The sequence below is a fragment of the Gymnogyps californianus genome, chromosome 2, assembly GCF_018139145.2.
Source record: "Gymnogyps californianus isolate 813 chromosome 2, ASM1813914v2, whole genome shotgun sequence".
Classification (NCBI taxonomy): domain Eukaryota; kingdom Metazoa; phylum Chordata; class Aves; order Accipitriformes; family Cathartidae; genus Gymnogyps; species Gymnogyps californianus.
The window spans coordinates 113,722,536-113,739,699 of NC_059472.1; the positions used below are offsets into that span (position 1 = coordinate 113,722,536).

At 41.7% G+C, this 17,164-nt stretch overlaps 2 protein-coding genes across 2 annotated transcripts in view; one reads left to right on the forward strand and one right to left on the reverse strand.

The window, feature by feature from the left end:
• The window catches only part of LSM5 (LSM5 homolog, U6 small nuclear RNA and mRNA degradation associated), a 756,742-nt gene that overhangs the window by 538,312 nt on the left and 201,266 nt on the right, over nt 1-17,164 (reverse strand). The window lies entirely within an intron of this gene.
• The window catches only part of BMPER (BMP binding endothelial regulator), a 150,922-nt gene that overhangs the window by 30,691 nt on the left and 103,067 nt on the right, over nt 1-17,164 (forward strand). Inside the window, exons 4-6 of the mRNA XM_050915812.1 lie at nt 5,441-5,523; nt 7,054-7,144; nt 7,966-8,048. Coding sequence (XP_050771769.1) covers nt 5,441-5,523; nt 7,054-7,144; nt 7,966-8,048 — 257 coding nt within the window. The remainder of the gene's footprint in view (nt 1-5,440; nt 5,524-7,053; nt 7,145-7,965; nt 8,049-17,164) is intronic.

Genomic DNA, 17,164 nt, shown 5'->3' on the forward strand with positions numbered 1-17,164 from the left:
TGACTTTTTTCCCCCTATATATATATTCGTGAAACACAAGACATTTGGGAAGGTGAAATTCAGTTCCAGTGGGGTGCAAGGGGCAAAAACAGCACTGGGAGGAGTTGATGTCTTTGTTTCTGCTGCTATTTGCTCAGCGAATGTGAGCTGCTTTGCATCATATGCCTGTGAACTGTGCAGTCCCGGCACAGCTCACCCCCATGGCCACTTTACTCTGCTGTGTTTTATGCCCTTTATACGGCCCCCGCGCCTCGCATCCCTTGGGTATAGTAATTGCGATGGCTCAGCTGCAAATAGGTTTGATTGTACTCAGTTACAGAGGAAAAGAGTTGGATTTTCACTGTTTAGAGTTAGACTTAATAAGCATGGGAGATTTTGTATATATTTTCATGCTTCTGTGTTGACAAATGAAAACCAGGGTTACCCAATAGGAAGTTAAATTTTCTAGTAGCTGTCAATGGCTTTACCATCATGAAGACACGTGAAAATATATTTTATAATAGGTGTATGTGTGATTCACAGTTCTCTTATTTTGGCCAACAGATTTCATGCCAGGGAAATACTGCAGAATGTGCAAGTTATTGGGTTGTTTTTGTTTGGGGATTTTGTGGGGGTTTTTTTTGCTAGGACTGGTATTTGGTGTTAGCATGCCTGGATACTTCCCTGAGGATTAATTTATCAAACACTAAATAAAACATGTCTTCTGACTGTTTTCTTTTTCCTAATGTTTATTTTCCATGCCAATAGAGAGGTTACTTTTTTAAATAGAAAGTGGAGGGAAAGCAACAGAAAAGACTTAATAGGAGAAGAAAGATGCTGAAGAAATGAGGGATGGGGAGCCAGTCTATTGTGCACCAATCTATCACTTTCTCTTGGGAGAATAAGGAAATGACTTGTCTATAAAATTCTCATTAGCCTAAAATAAGCAAAAATCTCTTCTGGAATCTTATTAGGCAATGTCAAATTGAGTAATAAAGGCTTGTTTTTAATGAACTCCTGAGGACACTGGTTGAGCTTTAGCACTACTAAACTGTCTCTTACAGTCAATTTCCCTGTATTCATGATACTGCTGTGTGCTGGGGTGTCTGGGGAAGGAAAAAAAGGGTCATTTAACAATGTTACTGGATTTGGAAAGACAAATGGCTTCCTGATTGTCAACTTGTCCACATGCCAATAACAAAATCTGCTACAATTTGCCTCTTTTGTTATTCCAGTCCAATTCCATGTGAGGATGCTTGTTTTGGAATTAAATTGCTCTCTTTCAAATTAAATCAGCCAAAGGTTGGTTTATTATGTTTGAAACTAAGGTGCTCAAGTAAGGCATGCACAACATTGAAACAAAGTAGCTAAATTAGTAAATTAGAAGTGATTTAACTATTTTATTGTCATTTTTTGTGCAGGAATGACTCAAGTCTAGAGGATCATTTTGCCTTTATGAGGTGACTAGAAGGTAATTAGCAGTTTCCACTGCTATTATACAACAGTTGACCAACTTCAAAGTATTCAGTGGTTTGGTTTGATTCAGATAAGCAACTTTCAGCTTGCATGTTTATCCAGGACTTATCTGAACTATTTGGGTTGAAGTAGCTAATAGGAACAAAACCTACAACTAACTGAAAGTTAATATTTTACATTAATAAAACACCAGCTATTCTTAAAGAAAGAAGCAGGAAGGACTAAAAAATTAGGACACACTCCTTGACTGATATGAATCACCTTAACTCCATTAAAATTGATATAGACCACTGATATTTAACTTCCTTCTGTATGTGGAATCCTAAAGGTTTTCCTTATGGGGCATATGTCAAGGGATCAAATTTACCTATTAATGTCGAATCTGTTACTTTTCATGTGCTCCTTAGAACATTCTCAGGCTTTTCAGTTTCCCCTCTTGCAAACCCCCTCTGTAGCCCTTTCTTTTAAAGTTTTGTTTTAAGTATGTATTCAGGCCGAAGTAAGTGGATGGCATTTAAGTGATTGTGCTAAGCTCTGATCTTTCTTGATTTATTCTTTTCTCCTGCTCTCCCTTTCAAATGGTGGATGGAGACAGTAAGTTAATGTAATAATATTTCCAAAGGGAATTAAAACGGCTTTTAGGAACTTGAAGTATGTTCCGCCATACTCTGTTGTAGAAATTGACATCAGGGACTTTGCTGATGCCTTTGGACATGAGCTATTCAGTGACTGCTACTTTCCCAGCCAAATATGGTGGACCTTTAACCACGGGAGAGCTAGAACGGCTCGACTGAGTTGGCACATGGAGCGAGGCAGGTTTCATTCAGCTGAATTTAGGTGAGGCTCGTGAACTTCCATGCTATGAGTAGATGGGCTAGGAAAGTCTGGGTATATGTTTGCAGGTGTCAGCTGAGAGATTTGTACATTGAAAGTGAGGTTCAGGAAAACTAGCTGGTATGTGGGCTTTGTTTCTTTTTCCTTTTGAAGAGTGAGTGGTGGGTGTAGCTCTGGGGCATCCAAAGGGCAGAGTGTCAGGGCACACCTCAGGTCAGAGACAGGTTAAAATCTCACCCGGAGATTGTAAAGCACTTCCTTTCTTGCCCTCTCTTCAGCCTGACATTCAGCCTTCCTCCACCTCTCACCAAGCCTGCTTGTGTTGCTGGTTAACTCTCCCCTTCCTTCGTGCTGTTTTCCTCAACTGAGCATCTGCTGAAATCCAGCTCCCACCGTGCCTCGCGTTGGTGCTTGCGTGATGCTGCTCTGTCTCCCTTATTCAACCTGCTGTCCTGTGCCAAAGCTCAAGGGCGATCTTAGTATCTCCAATGCTTCTGCAGACTTTTCCATTCTAGTCTCCATTTCTAAATTTCCCTTTTGCTGCCTGCAAGCTCTCCCTGCCATGGTTACTTCTGGTGTGCCGTTCCCCAGTGCTGACAGCACCACGTATCAGCGACAGAAATGGCTTGCCAGCGACAGAAATGTCTTGCGGGCAGGTGGAGTTCGGCTCCCCCCTTGCTGCTTTCCACAGGGACAATGGCTGGTGCTGCAGGGCAGAGGATTTTGTAGCATAGCTTGGATATGCACTTCAAGCGAGAGCAGTGGTGACTGCACAGACGCACCACCTTCATGCTTTCTCGACCAGACTAATCCTTGCACTGAAAATTTCAGTTTAATATGCACATCTGTACATGCAGATTAGCCCAGGGTCATTAGCTTTCTTACAGAAGAAACATTTTAAATTAAAGAACATAGTTGGTGAACAAATACGCAAGGTATTTTGCAGTTGCTAGTTTCCAACCTGGCCCTTGATTCTGCACAGTGCTAAAGATACCAGATCCATCTGGTAAAACATGCACACAGATATTTAAGAACACAGCTCGTTCCATCTTGAGTGTCCAGCACACGTGTAAACTCTTTCTCGGACTGAGACCAATATGCCAGTATGGCCTGAGCTTCTGCAACTTGAGGATGCTAAAACACGTTGAACACGCTCTGCTATTCATGAAGGTTTGCAGTGAGCAGTAAGTGAGACTGTGCTACAAGATTAGCTCGGTGTTTTTCAGAATGGAACTTCAAAATGCATAAGAGGAGTATAGGGCTTCACGCTCCTCTCTTGACATGTTGGCAGGCATGTATGACAGCTCACACAGAACTGTATTTAATATGCTAAGAATCTGCACATTTCTTTATTATTCAAAATAACTTCATAGGGGCTTTGCTACTTAAAAAAATGTGAGATTCAGATGTATACTTTGTACCTTTCAATATTTGTCAAAGATTAAATTATCACAGCCAGATCTTAGACTACTGATCAACTCTTTTAAAAACATACCTGGTTCAGCTTAGGTAAGTGAAATATCCACAGCATCTGCAAATTTCTCCTGTGTTGCTCTGTATTTAGCCTGGAAAAATTCCTGAATGCTGCAAATCCTGAAGTACAACTCTTCTGTTGTTTCAGATCTTAACTGGAGGCAGTTAACACATTTGTAAATGATCTTTATATATCCGGTTTCCTTTAAATTTTGAGTTGAATTCAAAATTATTTTGTGGGGATTTTAAGTTCCTCAGCAGTTCAGAGCTGTGACCCTCAAGTTTTCTTATACAGTGGGCTCAAAGATTTACTGGTGTAGGGCTGGTAACTTGCCTTTATTTTCAGAAGGGCATAAAACATAGCCCAAAGCAGTTGAGGACAGTGCACCCTACACAGCAGAGAATGACTTAGAGTAGGTGCTGAGGTAGGGTGTGGAAAGAGAATGGTGCCGTGGGCATCGTTTGACTGATTGTAGTTTTGTGCTTGGTGACTCTATGTACATGTCTGTGTTTCAAAGTCTCTGGCAAGACTCCTGTTGGTTTCATGAGCTCTTTGATCAAGCTTATTTTGAATAAAATATACTAGGAAAAACCCTCAGAGCAGTAAATGGAAAATGGGCATTTTTCCTGCAGAAAATGGGGTACGTGTTGCTTCTAAAATTTTTTTTCAGAAACACTTTGCTCTCCAAAGAATTAATTTTTAATTGAAACAATTTTGCATTAATAAACTAACTCTTTTAAAACAAATATTTTGTTCCCACTTAATATGTCTTTTCTAGTTTTGCTTTTCTGGTGAGTTATTTTATTCTTTTCTTTGTGTTCCTTTTTGGTTTTCCCTTTTGCAAAATACCAGAAAACAATGAAAGAGTGGGAAGGGAAACTAGTAGGGACATGTAATCAGAAATGTGAAAATTAATGTTTGAGGTTTTTTTTTTCCAAATGGCTCAATGAAATTTCATTTTGCACAAAAAGCGTGTGCTGATCCTGTGCATGGGCAAACCAACCTATTTTCTGTTAACAAAGTTGTCATGTAACACACAAAGACATATAAAGCCAAAACCTGTGGGACTCCACAATATTCCCACTCAGAGATTCACCACCCACACAGAAGAGCTTGATGGCTTTTAGTTTATGCGGATGTTGATCCCTTCTGTCATGAAAGTGAAAAGGTATAAAGGAGGGGTAGCTCTGCCGATGTCAGTTCATCCATGCTGAGCCTGCGCTGGCTGAAGAGCTCTCCCAGGGGTTTTGGTTAATGGATGAGGATAGCATGGCCAGGCTGGATGATGAACGTTTCCAGCTCTTCTCTTACCCTCTCTCCTCCCTCTCCCCCCTCCAGTGCATGAGTGGCTGAGCAGCTCCTGAATGGACTGCAGAATAAGCACTGACATCCATTTTTTAGGTAAATTGACACTGATTTTGGTTTGTCTTGAACGGTCGTAGTTAGTAAGGAGTTTGGCCAGTCACGCATCAGCAGCAGTTGTCCAGGGCGGTGGTGCTGCCAGCCGTCCCAGGACACAATCCTTCTTGTCAGTCCCAGCTCTCGGTTCCACCTCTTCTGTTAACGCAGGGGAGAGGATGGGTTGCATTGAGGATGCTGCTCTGCGATCCTGATCAGCAGCCTCCCATGAGATCATTGCGTTCAGCTGAACTGACATGCTTCTGTCTCTTCCTCTAGATTGCAGTTTTGGAGGAAATACGTACAACAGCTCTATGAAATGGCACCTCCCTAGCAATCCCTGTGTTACATACCAGTGCCAGGTAAGGATGTCATCAGCATTGTGCTGATTGAGTTGTGAGCTTTTCCCATGAAATTCTGAGCCTTTTTTTATCCAATCCAAATAACCTGGAATATTTTATACCCAAAGCACAATATGGACTTTGCATTTGAAGTAGTTTAAATCCACTCAGATGTGGCCAGCTATAACCAAACATTCAGAAGGATAGGTTTTATTTGACTTGAGTACTGTGATACCTCTCCTTCAGCAATGTTTGGGTACACAGCTGCGCCATTTCCTGCTGTCTTGACCTTGAAATAAGTCCTCTTTTTTTCAGCATGCTAAGCCTTTTGTGATATACAAATTATTATTTTAGTAATTGGATACTTTTGTGTGTATGTGTCCATGGGTTTTACCTGGAACGTTCTTTAAGAGAAACCCACAACCAAATCTTCTTTTCCTGGGCTCCTGCGCTGTTAACACAGTGGTATTTTTGGTAGCTTGCCTATCCGCAACCATAACATTTGCAAGATTGTCCATTTTCAGGCACAAACCAAGTAATTATGTAGGGAATTTTAGTTTCTGTCTGTGAATAGTTCTGCTGTTTTTGCTGACAATTTGATCCGATTTTAATAACAACACTCAGGCAGCTACTAAGAATTGCAACTGTTGGAAAGAGGAGAGATGAATGAGTGTGAAGAGCTTCTATAAACAGGAGAAGAGAGTTTCAAGATTTCTCTTTTTCTGTGAAACTTCTGCTCTATGAAACCCACCCACATTTTTAAAGACAAGTACACTGAGAAGAATGAAGTTGGAGCAGCAGTATTCTGTATCCTTGCACTTAATGAAAAGATACTCACAATGTGAATTTAGATACTCTTATCACTACTAGCTACATGAAATGAGCAATTCTTTATTGCCCGTTTCAGTGTCTAAATGCAAAACTGGGTGATCCTGTTGACCCTAGATCCACACATTTAAAAAACAGGTTTCCCTTGCCTCCAACTGCAAAGCTGCAAGCAGTGGAAAAAAAGTAGCAGCCTTTTGTGCACAGATCCTCACACCCAGATTTTTCAGGAGGACTCTTGACTTCTCGAACAGGAAGTACAGGAAATGTTAATTTACTAATACTTATCAGGCAAAGCATCAGATAAGTGTCTCCCCTCTGCAGAACAAGATGCTTTTATCTGCTTTCTTTTTTCCTCCAAGGGGAGAGGGACAAGAATGCCTTGTGTCTAGCCTGTTTTCACCAGAGCTGCACAGCAGATTACTGAGGCTAAGGATTCCTGATAAAGCAGGATTCCTTTTCCTAGGAAGGTGCTTGGTTTCTTACCTGATGCATTTTAAAGCAAATCCTGTGTCTGGAGTCAGGGAGACTCAAGTGGATCTTTTGACTGTGGATTAACCTGAATCCTGATACCAGGCAGCAGGTACATAAAGAAAAGAGGTTTTGAAATCCAGTGCTCCACAGCATGTGCCGGGCTTTAATTGCACCACTAGTAATTGTGGATTTTTGCTTGTTAAAGCAACCGCAACGCTTACAATGAACATGTCTGATCTGCTTCTTTTTCAGGAAGGAGTGATAGTAGAGTCGGAGGTACAGTGTGTTGTTCATTGCAAAAACCCTTCCAAACTCATGGGAATGTGTTGTCCTGTGTGTCCAGGTGAGACTTCATGGGAAGATGCTGTTCCACATATGCAACTGTATTTCTAATGATAACCATCATTACCTGGGAGGTTGCCTCTAACTTCCCCGTTATGCTTGACAAGTTACCAAAATGTGGGCCAGTGGCTCGCAATGCGCTAAATGACACAAGAAGAACATGCTTAATATTTTTTAGTAGAGGACATACAGACTAGGGATGCATAGGCAATAGCCTGTGGCAATATCCACAGATGTATTTATGTCATTTTTCAGAGGGTCTGTCAGCTGGGTTTGCTTGGCTGATGACTGGGATTTTGTTAGGAGAGGAAGTATAAGAGTAATCCTAAAAAAGGAGACTCGCTTTTTGAAGGGGAGTGGGAATGGGTTGCGTTTGTGAAGCACGGTGGCAAATTAACATGGTTTTATAGGCTAATTTGATTTTAACAGAGGTTTTGTAGGTAAGCACTGCTCCAGTTGTGATATAATGGGTTTATTATATTCTAATTAGTTATAGTTTCTGCCAACATTTAATATAAACTCAGGGAGTAAGAATGAGTAGTAAAAAGCAAACAGCTTAGAAAAGTATTTCAAAGCCACTTTTAATGGAAGACCTGACTTAGCCTCGACTTCATTGGTGCAGATTTATCTGCTGTAGAAGGATGCTTTCTTTCCCCTGAAAGATATTTGAGGGTTCTCAAGGCCTTTGTAAAGGCTTCTGAAGTGATTTGTATCAGAGAGGATGGTACGATTTACTTTTCATATTGTCCTATGGTAGGGTGTGTTATAGAGAAAAGGCAGCGTGCTATCCTGAGCTGAATTTATTCAAATGCTGTTTTCCAGGTTGTATATTTGAAGGGAGACTTTACAATGAAGGAGAAGAATTTAGGCCTGAAGGAAATAAATGTACCAAGTGCTCTTGTATTGTAAGTATTTGCCTTTTGGCGTTGTATCTCCCTGTATGAACTTCAAAAGGCAAGTTATTATTGCCATAACAAAGCAAAAAATATAAGGAATTCAACATTATTATGCATTCTTCTCTTTGAGTTCAGGTTTCTATTGAAGATTTTACTGCACTAATACGTTATATCATTCATATTCTGAGTTTATTATCTTTTTTGTGACCTTACACTGTATACAGATAGAGCAGGATATTTGGGAGAGGGTCGATGTGTTAAATTAGTGATGCTTTTTTTGTGATGAGATCATGCAGGAGGAGACAGAAAGCTTTTTGGGTTTCATCTATTGATCAACATTTATTAGATATTTCCTTAAACCAATCTTTCGCAAGGATTCCTTTCGCTGTTTGCGACAAGGGCCTTTGCTGTGAATTACTGAGTGAAAGGATAAGGGTAGCCTCCTTAGGCTGTCCCAGGTGGATTTTGGCTTGACACTTAATGAAAAGGTCACATCCTGGATTTTATCCTTGACTAGCAACAATATAGAGAGGAAGTAATAATTGCATCCTTTGGGTAAAGAACACAGGCTTCTCTTTCACTTCCATGAAGTTTAAGTTAAAAGATAATGCTGTATGAGTTGGGGCAGATAACTTTGACTTCATTGGTGTGATCTGTGAGACCAGTAAAATGCAAGGTTCAAATCACTGCTTTTGTTGCAATCGATGGGCTGGTTATCAGCAGAAAATGCAAGGTCAGGGAACTTTACATTTCAGTAGAATGCCAAGAGTTTTGTCAGTACCAGACACAGCTCTCCTGCATCATGAAAATAAAATAAAGAAGGGAGAAGGATATAATTCAAAAATTAATATGTATTTATACATACACACACACATTTAATGAAGCTGCTGCAGAGACCTTGGACTGTTTTGTGGGAAAAAAATCCTGGTAATCTGCAAAATTAATTTACACTAAATCATCACTGCTCCTGTGGAGATTTAGGCTGCCCAGGTTGTTTTGTTTGGTTTTTTTTAAGTTTTAATCCTGTAATAATGAAAATATGCCGTCACACATGTCGCAGTGATATATGCCCTGGGCTCCTGCTCTGCTGAATGCCTCCTGTCCCAGGCTGAGGAACATTGCTCCCTCTGTACTTGGTGGGTCCCCTCTCGCTTCAGCTTCAGCTGTAAAGCAGTAACTTTACAATCCGGCTTTCCTTAGTCATGTTCCTCAGGGGAAGGCAGGTCTGAATGGTTGAGAAGTCTGTGGAGACATGCTTGAGTCTTTTCGGGCTGTGCTTTGCTCTTTTGTAAGTACTGTACAAATATTGCCTATTGCCCAGTTGTTGGTGTGCCAGTATCTCCTTGATCAACTTTCCTTTGTTCCCTAAATAACAAAAGCAACTGTGCTGAGAAGAGCATGGGAGGTGGGAGATATTTGGGGAGAGCAATATGAAGAAATATAGGAATATAGGGTCAGACCTGAGGGTCTTTCCTTGACAATTACCAGTCTCAGCAGTGTTAGAAAAGGAAACACATCAGCTACTGATAGTAAGACATTTAAAGCCTCAAGCAAGAGGCTTAATGATCCTTTCCGAGAAAGATGGTATGATGGTTTTGGATGTTAATGACATCTGTATAAAATGTCCAGCTGTAATTCTGAATCTTACTGACAGCAAAAGAAATGTCATCTATGTGTAAGCCACACCTGACCTCCTTTCCCTCTCTTTGCAATGCCTTTTATTACCCTTTTGCCCATTTCCTTCAGAATTTGGGCCCATGCTAATTCCTATGTAATTTAAATTTGAAGCAAATAATAGGGGCATCCTCAGGGCAGTGACAGCGGTTTGCTGCCTGCTTTACATCCATTCCCTTTTGGGAATGGGTCCTCAGTGAATCTCTTATCTAAGCAGTTGGTGGATGTCTTATTTAAAGATACCTATCTAGTCATGCGATGTGATGGGAACAGGCTTGTGTGTGATGTGCTGTAACTTGTGCAGGCTTTAACAGATGAAAGGTAGCTGCTCACCCCAAATTAGATTTCTTCTGGGACTGCAGATTGTAACTATTTAGCAAGACTTTTGTGGAAACGCAGCAGAGGAAGTGGCACAAATTATTGCCAAGGTATTTTTGGGTGATGGTGTAAGGATTCAAGCCACTCTCACTTCAGGGTGAATTCTGCATTTCACTTGGGAGCAAACTTTTCTAACGGTGGATTATTTGGGACTCCATAGACCATCACTGTCCCAGGAGTAGCTCAGCCTGGGACTGCAGGCAGTGTTGAACAGCAAGAAAGTAAAGAGGGATGGCTGTGTTTGTTTTCCTGGAGAGATGTAGGGTTGTCCCACACTCACTAAGTATATTAAAATGAGGAATTACTTACAAAAAAGGAATTTTACCATTGCAAAATGATGCATTCAAAAGCCAGCACACGTCAGCAGGCCTGGACTGCGGGGCCTAGTCTTTGGAAATCTCTTTGGTAGTTCAAGTTTGTGGTATTTTCAGCTCAAAGCAGTGCCTACTAGACACTATTGAGCTCCTAAAGAATGTGAAATGGTTGTTAAGATGTTTTTTTTGTTGCTGTTTTTAACACACATTGCTTGTGCAAATGAGGACAAAATGGGGATCTTAGGAGTTGAGGATCCCTGTCTTGGTGGAGCAGGCTGGCTGATTGCAGGGCTTCCCTTGTGCTCCAGAGCCCCGAAGGGTAGGGAAAGCAACAGCATGGGCGATTCACTTGGTCCTCACCCGCCATGCGCTCACCTCATTAATATGGTTTCTGTTTAACACCACTTGTGGTTCTAGTTATTGTCTACTGAAAACTGGACCAAACCCACCAAACTCATTTCATGGAGGTCACCGATACAATCCATTAGCTAATAACTTTTGGGTTGCTACCGAGCCAGGCCATGCTCGCGGCGGTGAGGCGGAGATGAAAGGCTCTGTATTCCATTACCGCTCTCCTAAGCGAGCCGCTCCTTGGGACGACTAAGATTTCTTGCTGAAAATGAAAATGTATCACCTCTCACTCAATGCATATTGCCTGTCAGGAGCGAACGGGCTGGCTTTTAATGACTTAGTTTCTCTGGGGAGAGGCATTTGTGTAAGAAAGGTGGAGGGGATAATAGGGATCTCCTTGCACCCTGGCTGAAACCCAGCTGTCTTGCAGTAATTCATCTGTCTGGCCTGTTTCTGCTTTTCGTGATAGGCCAGCGGCCTGTTCTAGAGAAACCTTGGATATTTTCCTTACCATAAGCACCTACTTAAATGAAGCACTGGCTGCTTTAATCAAGTGTTATTTCTCAGATACTACTTTTATGAGGTCGAGAGTGTGTTTCTGCTTGCACAGTGAGAGCACTTGGCTTACATGTTTTCTTTCCTACAGCCTGCATTAAAATAGTCAGACTGTGATTATCTTAAATGTTTTTATTTTCTCTTTTGATGTAGCATGTTTGGAAAAAAAAAATAGTGGAGGGGGAAGGAGAGAGAGCCAGGGAGGGAGGAGAGGAGGTTTGGCAGGCAAGTGACCTTGCGTGAGAGCGGTAACCATGGAGAAGCTTATCTTTAAATGGTAGTATCCAAACTCATAACTAGCCCCTTTTGACTCACACCGCTGTTACCCAGACCATGGGCACCGCGCGTTTCGGCATGCGAGGCATGCGGCGGTACGAGGTACCACCATGCTGAGAGCGTGCAGCACTATGGAGACGCCGCAGCCCAGGACCCGTCTTCCTCCACACCCCCGCAGGGAGAAGGGGAGCGGACCTGCTCAGGAAACAGTTGGAGGCTGGATTACGGCATTGCTGGGACGGCCGAGGGCTGGGAGCGGGATGGGTCATGCCATCTGTCTGTCCTGCAGGGAGGCACGTCACAGGGACGACCGTCGGCAGGGTGGTCACGTGTGTTTGGTCCCCAAGCAGCATCATTTTGCAAAAGCAATGCTGGCCTCTTAGCTGCTCTTCCAAAATGATTTGAAGCAAGCGAAACCCAAATGGCTGGAAGCAGAGCACAGGGATTTGGGGCCATTGGAGAGCTGAATTGAAAAGCAGCCTCTGCTCAATCTGCTTTGCATCATCGGGGGCTTTTACACCACTGCTCAGGCGTGCTCAGAGGGACTCAAGACGCACACAGCTCCTGGTCTGCAGGTGTACTTGTGGGTCTGTGCAGGAAATGTCTTGTCACTTATGTTCCTGAGTGCTAGGGTGCAAAAACTGCATAATGAAAGTTTTGCACAAAGAAAAGGAAATCGCACCAAGAAAATCTGTTTCTAAATCAATGAGTAACAGGCGTTGCAACTGTGATAAGTAATGAGAAACTACATATGTTAGTGTTTTGGACATTGAGGGTGGAATTCATCTTGTCTAGCTCCAGCCATTCAGAAGTAATGTGTCTGATCTGAACCACTTATCTGGGCTCCTCTTCAGTTAATGGAGAGAGAGCGTTGGGATGGATTACTCTCTGCAGATGCCTATCTTCCTCCACTAACTATAGGGGGAGCCTACCCGGCTCCCTGGCCTCTGAGATGGCTGAAGATAGCTGAGATGGATCCTGCCCCTGCAGTCAGCTGGGTGATAAAGCACCCTGATACTGCTTTAAAGGCTTGGCTTTAACAGATATTGGGAGCTGCTGAAATACGTTCCCACCACAATGCACTGCAGGGGAGGTACTCCAGTCTACTGTGAAACTCAGGGGAACACGCCATTAAATGTATCCTCAGTGAAGGCTGGTAGCAGAAGCTATGTCCAAGTTCAAATTTCCATCCTCAGTGCAGTGCCAAATGCTGATCTTCCCAAATTTCCATGTACTCCAGCTGCTTTGATTCAGCTCCAAACTCCAGCAGACACTGTCTGCCCCCACTTCAGGGGCTAAGAAACGGAGACAAAGAGTTGTAGTCAGGAGTGGAAAAGCAAAGAGTTGGTCTTTTGGTAGGAGGAGTGTTCACTTTGTCAAAGTTAGTGACATAAGTAGAAGTCGTTGGCTTACAGGTGGATGCAAATGGGGCACAGTAAGAATTCAGAAATGGGATATGGAGGAGTGCTCACCGTGTCTCTCTGGTAACCCCCCGTAAGTTTGTCTGCAGATTTTTTGCAAGGCTAGAAAGTTTGGTTTTCTGACTAGCCTAATAAAAACACAATCTTCCAGGTAGGTGAAGAAGTATGGCTGTGCAGGTAGGCGTGGAAGAGCAAGGACTTGGTATGTGCTGAACTTCAGTAAGAAAAATAATGTGGCATAGAGACATAGACAGTGTCCTGTTATTTATTCTTTCTTTATCTGATTTTCTTCAGACCTCAAAAAGTATACCCCCTTCCATGGGGACTGTGTACTACATGTGCCATGTCTGAAATATTAAATTCCTTTAATTTTGGAAATATCAAAGTTAAAAAAACCCAGTTTGGACATTTTTTTAAAAATACTAGTTAGAAAACAATGTGAGTTTTTTTCTTTTCTCTCACTGACATGCATAGCCATTTTTAATCTTTCTTTTGATTTGTCTCAAAAAATGCAAAAATTTTCTCAAAAAATGTGTCTGAGAAAAAGTTAAAAATAATTTTAATAAAAGTCATGGAGTAAAGTTAAAAATAAAATTAATCACAGTTTTTCTGAAATACAAGTAAACTCTGAAATAGCAATGCAAGTGGGCATATTTCAGTGTAATTATTCAGTGTAAATGATTCGTATTCATAAGCACTTCAAATCTCAGACTTTAGAAAGCATCTTTCTGTGGCAAGGTCTCATTTCCTCCCTCTGTGGATATTTGAATTTCGTCCTACATCTCTCCTACCTGCAGAGCTTCTTAGCTCACCTAGTCCAAGTGTGTTCCCAGCTCAGGCTGCAGAAACCATTCGTCATACTTTCAATTTTGATAAGGATCAAAGGAGTCTTTCTGTGCAGCGAGAGACTGTGCCCAGTTTGGGCACATTTCTAGGGGAGCAGAGGTATTGAGCAGCTTCGTGAAGATCTAGGTGACTTTTTAAGGATCATAAGCCCGGAACATGCTGTATCTTTCTCATATCCCTTCCTTCCTCAGAGCTCTTTGCTCGCCCCTCCTGCCCTTCAGGATTCAGTTCAAATTTACCTTCTGTGCTTCAGCATGGTCCATGCTCACTCCTCTGGCTGTGCAGTCAGAGGGGTCTACCTCTAGCTGTTCTTCTCCCTTCTTTTCCATTGTTTTACACAGGTAGCTCTACCCAGTTGTTATTTCTGAGATGGCATCTATGGCCACCCGTCAAAGATGAGTGCCCATTGTGCTTTACATCATAAGGACAGGTATTCCTGTCCCCGAGAGAAGACAGTGTGGAAGAAGAATGTGAAGAAAGATAAAAGGGTGATTTGGCACATTTCTGCGGGGAATTTTTCCTGCTGGAAAAGAAGGGTGGAAATGCTGAGGAGTTGGAGGAAGGAGCTCTGCCTTTATAAGGCTCTTGTTTAGACAGAGACTGTCTTTCCAGTTTGATGATGCAAGATGGTATTGCAATAATTAATGAATTAAGTGATACTAGACACCATGAAAGACTTAAAACTTCTTGGGTACCTGAAGGGCCTAAGTAAATGCTGATTAACAACCCCCCCCCACAACTGTGCATTGCATGAACAACCTCTTGCAGTACAGAGAAAAAGTGTCCAGGACTTCTTATCATTTAAAGGAAATGAATGCACAGAGCAGGGTGGATTTTGCACTCCTAAAGCATATAAATAAAAAAATAATGCAGGTTGACCACTTTTAAATGTGATAATAAAGGCTTATACCTTGAGTGTAGGTTGCTGTAGTTCTTGAGAGCAAAGGAACAGAGCTTATGCTGTCAGGTGTCTGTCCCCTGTCTCGTTAAACTTTTCCTAATTAACAGGCTGAGATTGATTGTTCTTATTGACAAAGAAGAATTAAGTACACAGAGCTTTAACAATAAAGGAGAGCTGTTAACAGGCAGTCTCTGATGAGGGGGACTATTTTTTATTGGCATTGAGCTGCAATGAAGACTGCAAACATCTCTGCTATAACTCACTGCTTGCAAAGGCAAGGAACCATCTTGGAGGGAAAACAAAGCAGTAAGACAGCAGAAAACAAGGAACCTGGTTAAAGTAAGCAAACAAACAAACAAACAAAGAACCTGCTGGCCAGCAGGGGATGAAAGGGCTACACGTGGTTTCAGAAGTGCCCAGCGAAGACAAAGGTTTTATGTGAGTCGGCTGTAGCACTTCTTGTAAGTGGCTTCAAATGGGAATGCGTGTGGCATCTCGTGGGAACGCTTGTGTGCAGAATTGATTTCGGTCTAAAAGATTCTCACAGGTTGTGGTAGGAAGCAGTAAAAGCAATAGCTTGTCAATTAACAGGGCCTTTGTTTGCCCAACATTTTATGAAGAGTCCAAGACCCTTCTGGCTGGTGTTACAATGAAGGAAAGGCTGAGAAGAGTAGGAGTGCTTGGCTTTCATGTTTGTCACCCTTTCAGTTTAAATAAACTTGGATGTCACAGGTTTGGGGTTGTTATCGGATAACAATAGTTAATGATTTTAAACTTGCACACAGCCCTCTGTGTCCTGAGACAAGATGTCTTAGTATGCACAATACTGCTAAATGAATTTACACAAGAGAGCTTAACTAACTGCATAACACCTACTTGTTTTCCTTTGTCTGATTTTCAAAAGCAAAAAAAAGAAAAAACTAAATATTTATTTATTCAGGTTTTAGTTTTTTCCCCTCTCTCAAGTCTGACCTCTGCATCGCTTTGGGTACCATATTTTTTTTATGTAATCGTGCTGTAGACATTGACTTTGTTCATATTTAATGTCTTTTGTAGAAGATGTAAAGTGAAACGTGGGATCATTAAGTTTGAATTGCTGTTGAGAACTAGTGTGATTGCCAAATTCCATATTGACTTGCTAGTAGTCTGCGTAAATTCTCCTTGCTCTTTCCACTGTCTCCTACAGCATTGCTTTTGTTTTCTGCCCTGGAAGCATTTTGTGTTGATAAGGGAGCAAGTTTCTAACCCTGCCTGATAAACTATTCTCCAGCTGAGAAAGATGTGATAAATTAACATTTCTTACAAGAAACCAGTCATATAGAAAGACTCCTTGGATTCCACCGGCTTTTTAAATGTTAATGAACATATTTATTACTTTTGTTGCCTTATTTAATGATGAGAGACAAACACATTGCATAGTCAAGGGGAGGAAAACAATACCCAGCAAATTATTTTCAGGATTGTGACAGGCTGTAACTTTTTTATACAACTCATCCTCTTAGGCTGAGAACAGGATAGGCAGAATAATTCATTGGCTGTCAAAACAGACATGGAAAACAGAAAAGGAAAAAAAAAAAGTGCTTTGAGACATGACAGTGATTTACTTATTCTGCCTTTAACCTGTCAGAAATAAAATTTGACTAGGAGCCAAACTATCATAACATCTTTGGCACTCTGCTGTGGATACATCAATCTGAAGGAAAGATGCAGAAATCCTTGCAGGCAACTTGGGGTTAGAGTCAGCAGTTGGACGTAAGCCCCCAGCTTCCACTGTAGGTGCTTAAATAAAAAAGGTGAGTCCTTAAAAATGCTTTCTAACTCTAGTAATAGAAATTGCCTGGATGTCTTAACTTTCTTCCAGGAAGTCGTGCTCTCACGGTACCTAAACTTCTGTCCCAAACATGACTAGAACACCATTAAACTTGACAATCCCAAGCTTCATTGAAAACTCAACAAGTTTTCAGCTCTCTGCCAGAAGCTTTGTAACGAAGCATTGAGATTTTCTACAGAAAGCAGATGTGTGTGGGGGGTTTTTGTTGGTTTGGTTTTTCTTTTTTAAACTGGAGTTTAGTGGCATTACTCAATATTTTGTGCTAAAATCATTGAAATGGAAATTTCTTTATCACCCCTACTTGGGTGTTAGAGCCAATGCAATTGAGAGTGCAAAGTCCAGACTTCCAGCAGGCTCAGATCTGATGTTTGAGGCGTCTGAGCCCAAAAGGATTTGAGTAGCTCGCATGCTTTATGTGGTTTCTTTTTCCTTTTTTCTTTTCTTTCTCCAGAACACAGCACCAGGAGTTTTCTGAGAGTAGAACAGAAGCTAATGTGCCCTTGCCAATAGTATCTTTCTTCACAGGAAAAAACAGAGCTGGCCTCAGCTCTGAGAGCATAACAATGAGGAGAGTCTTA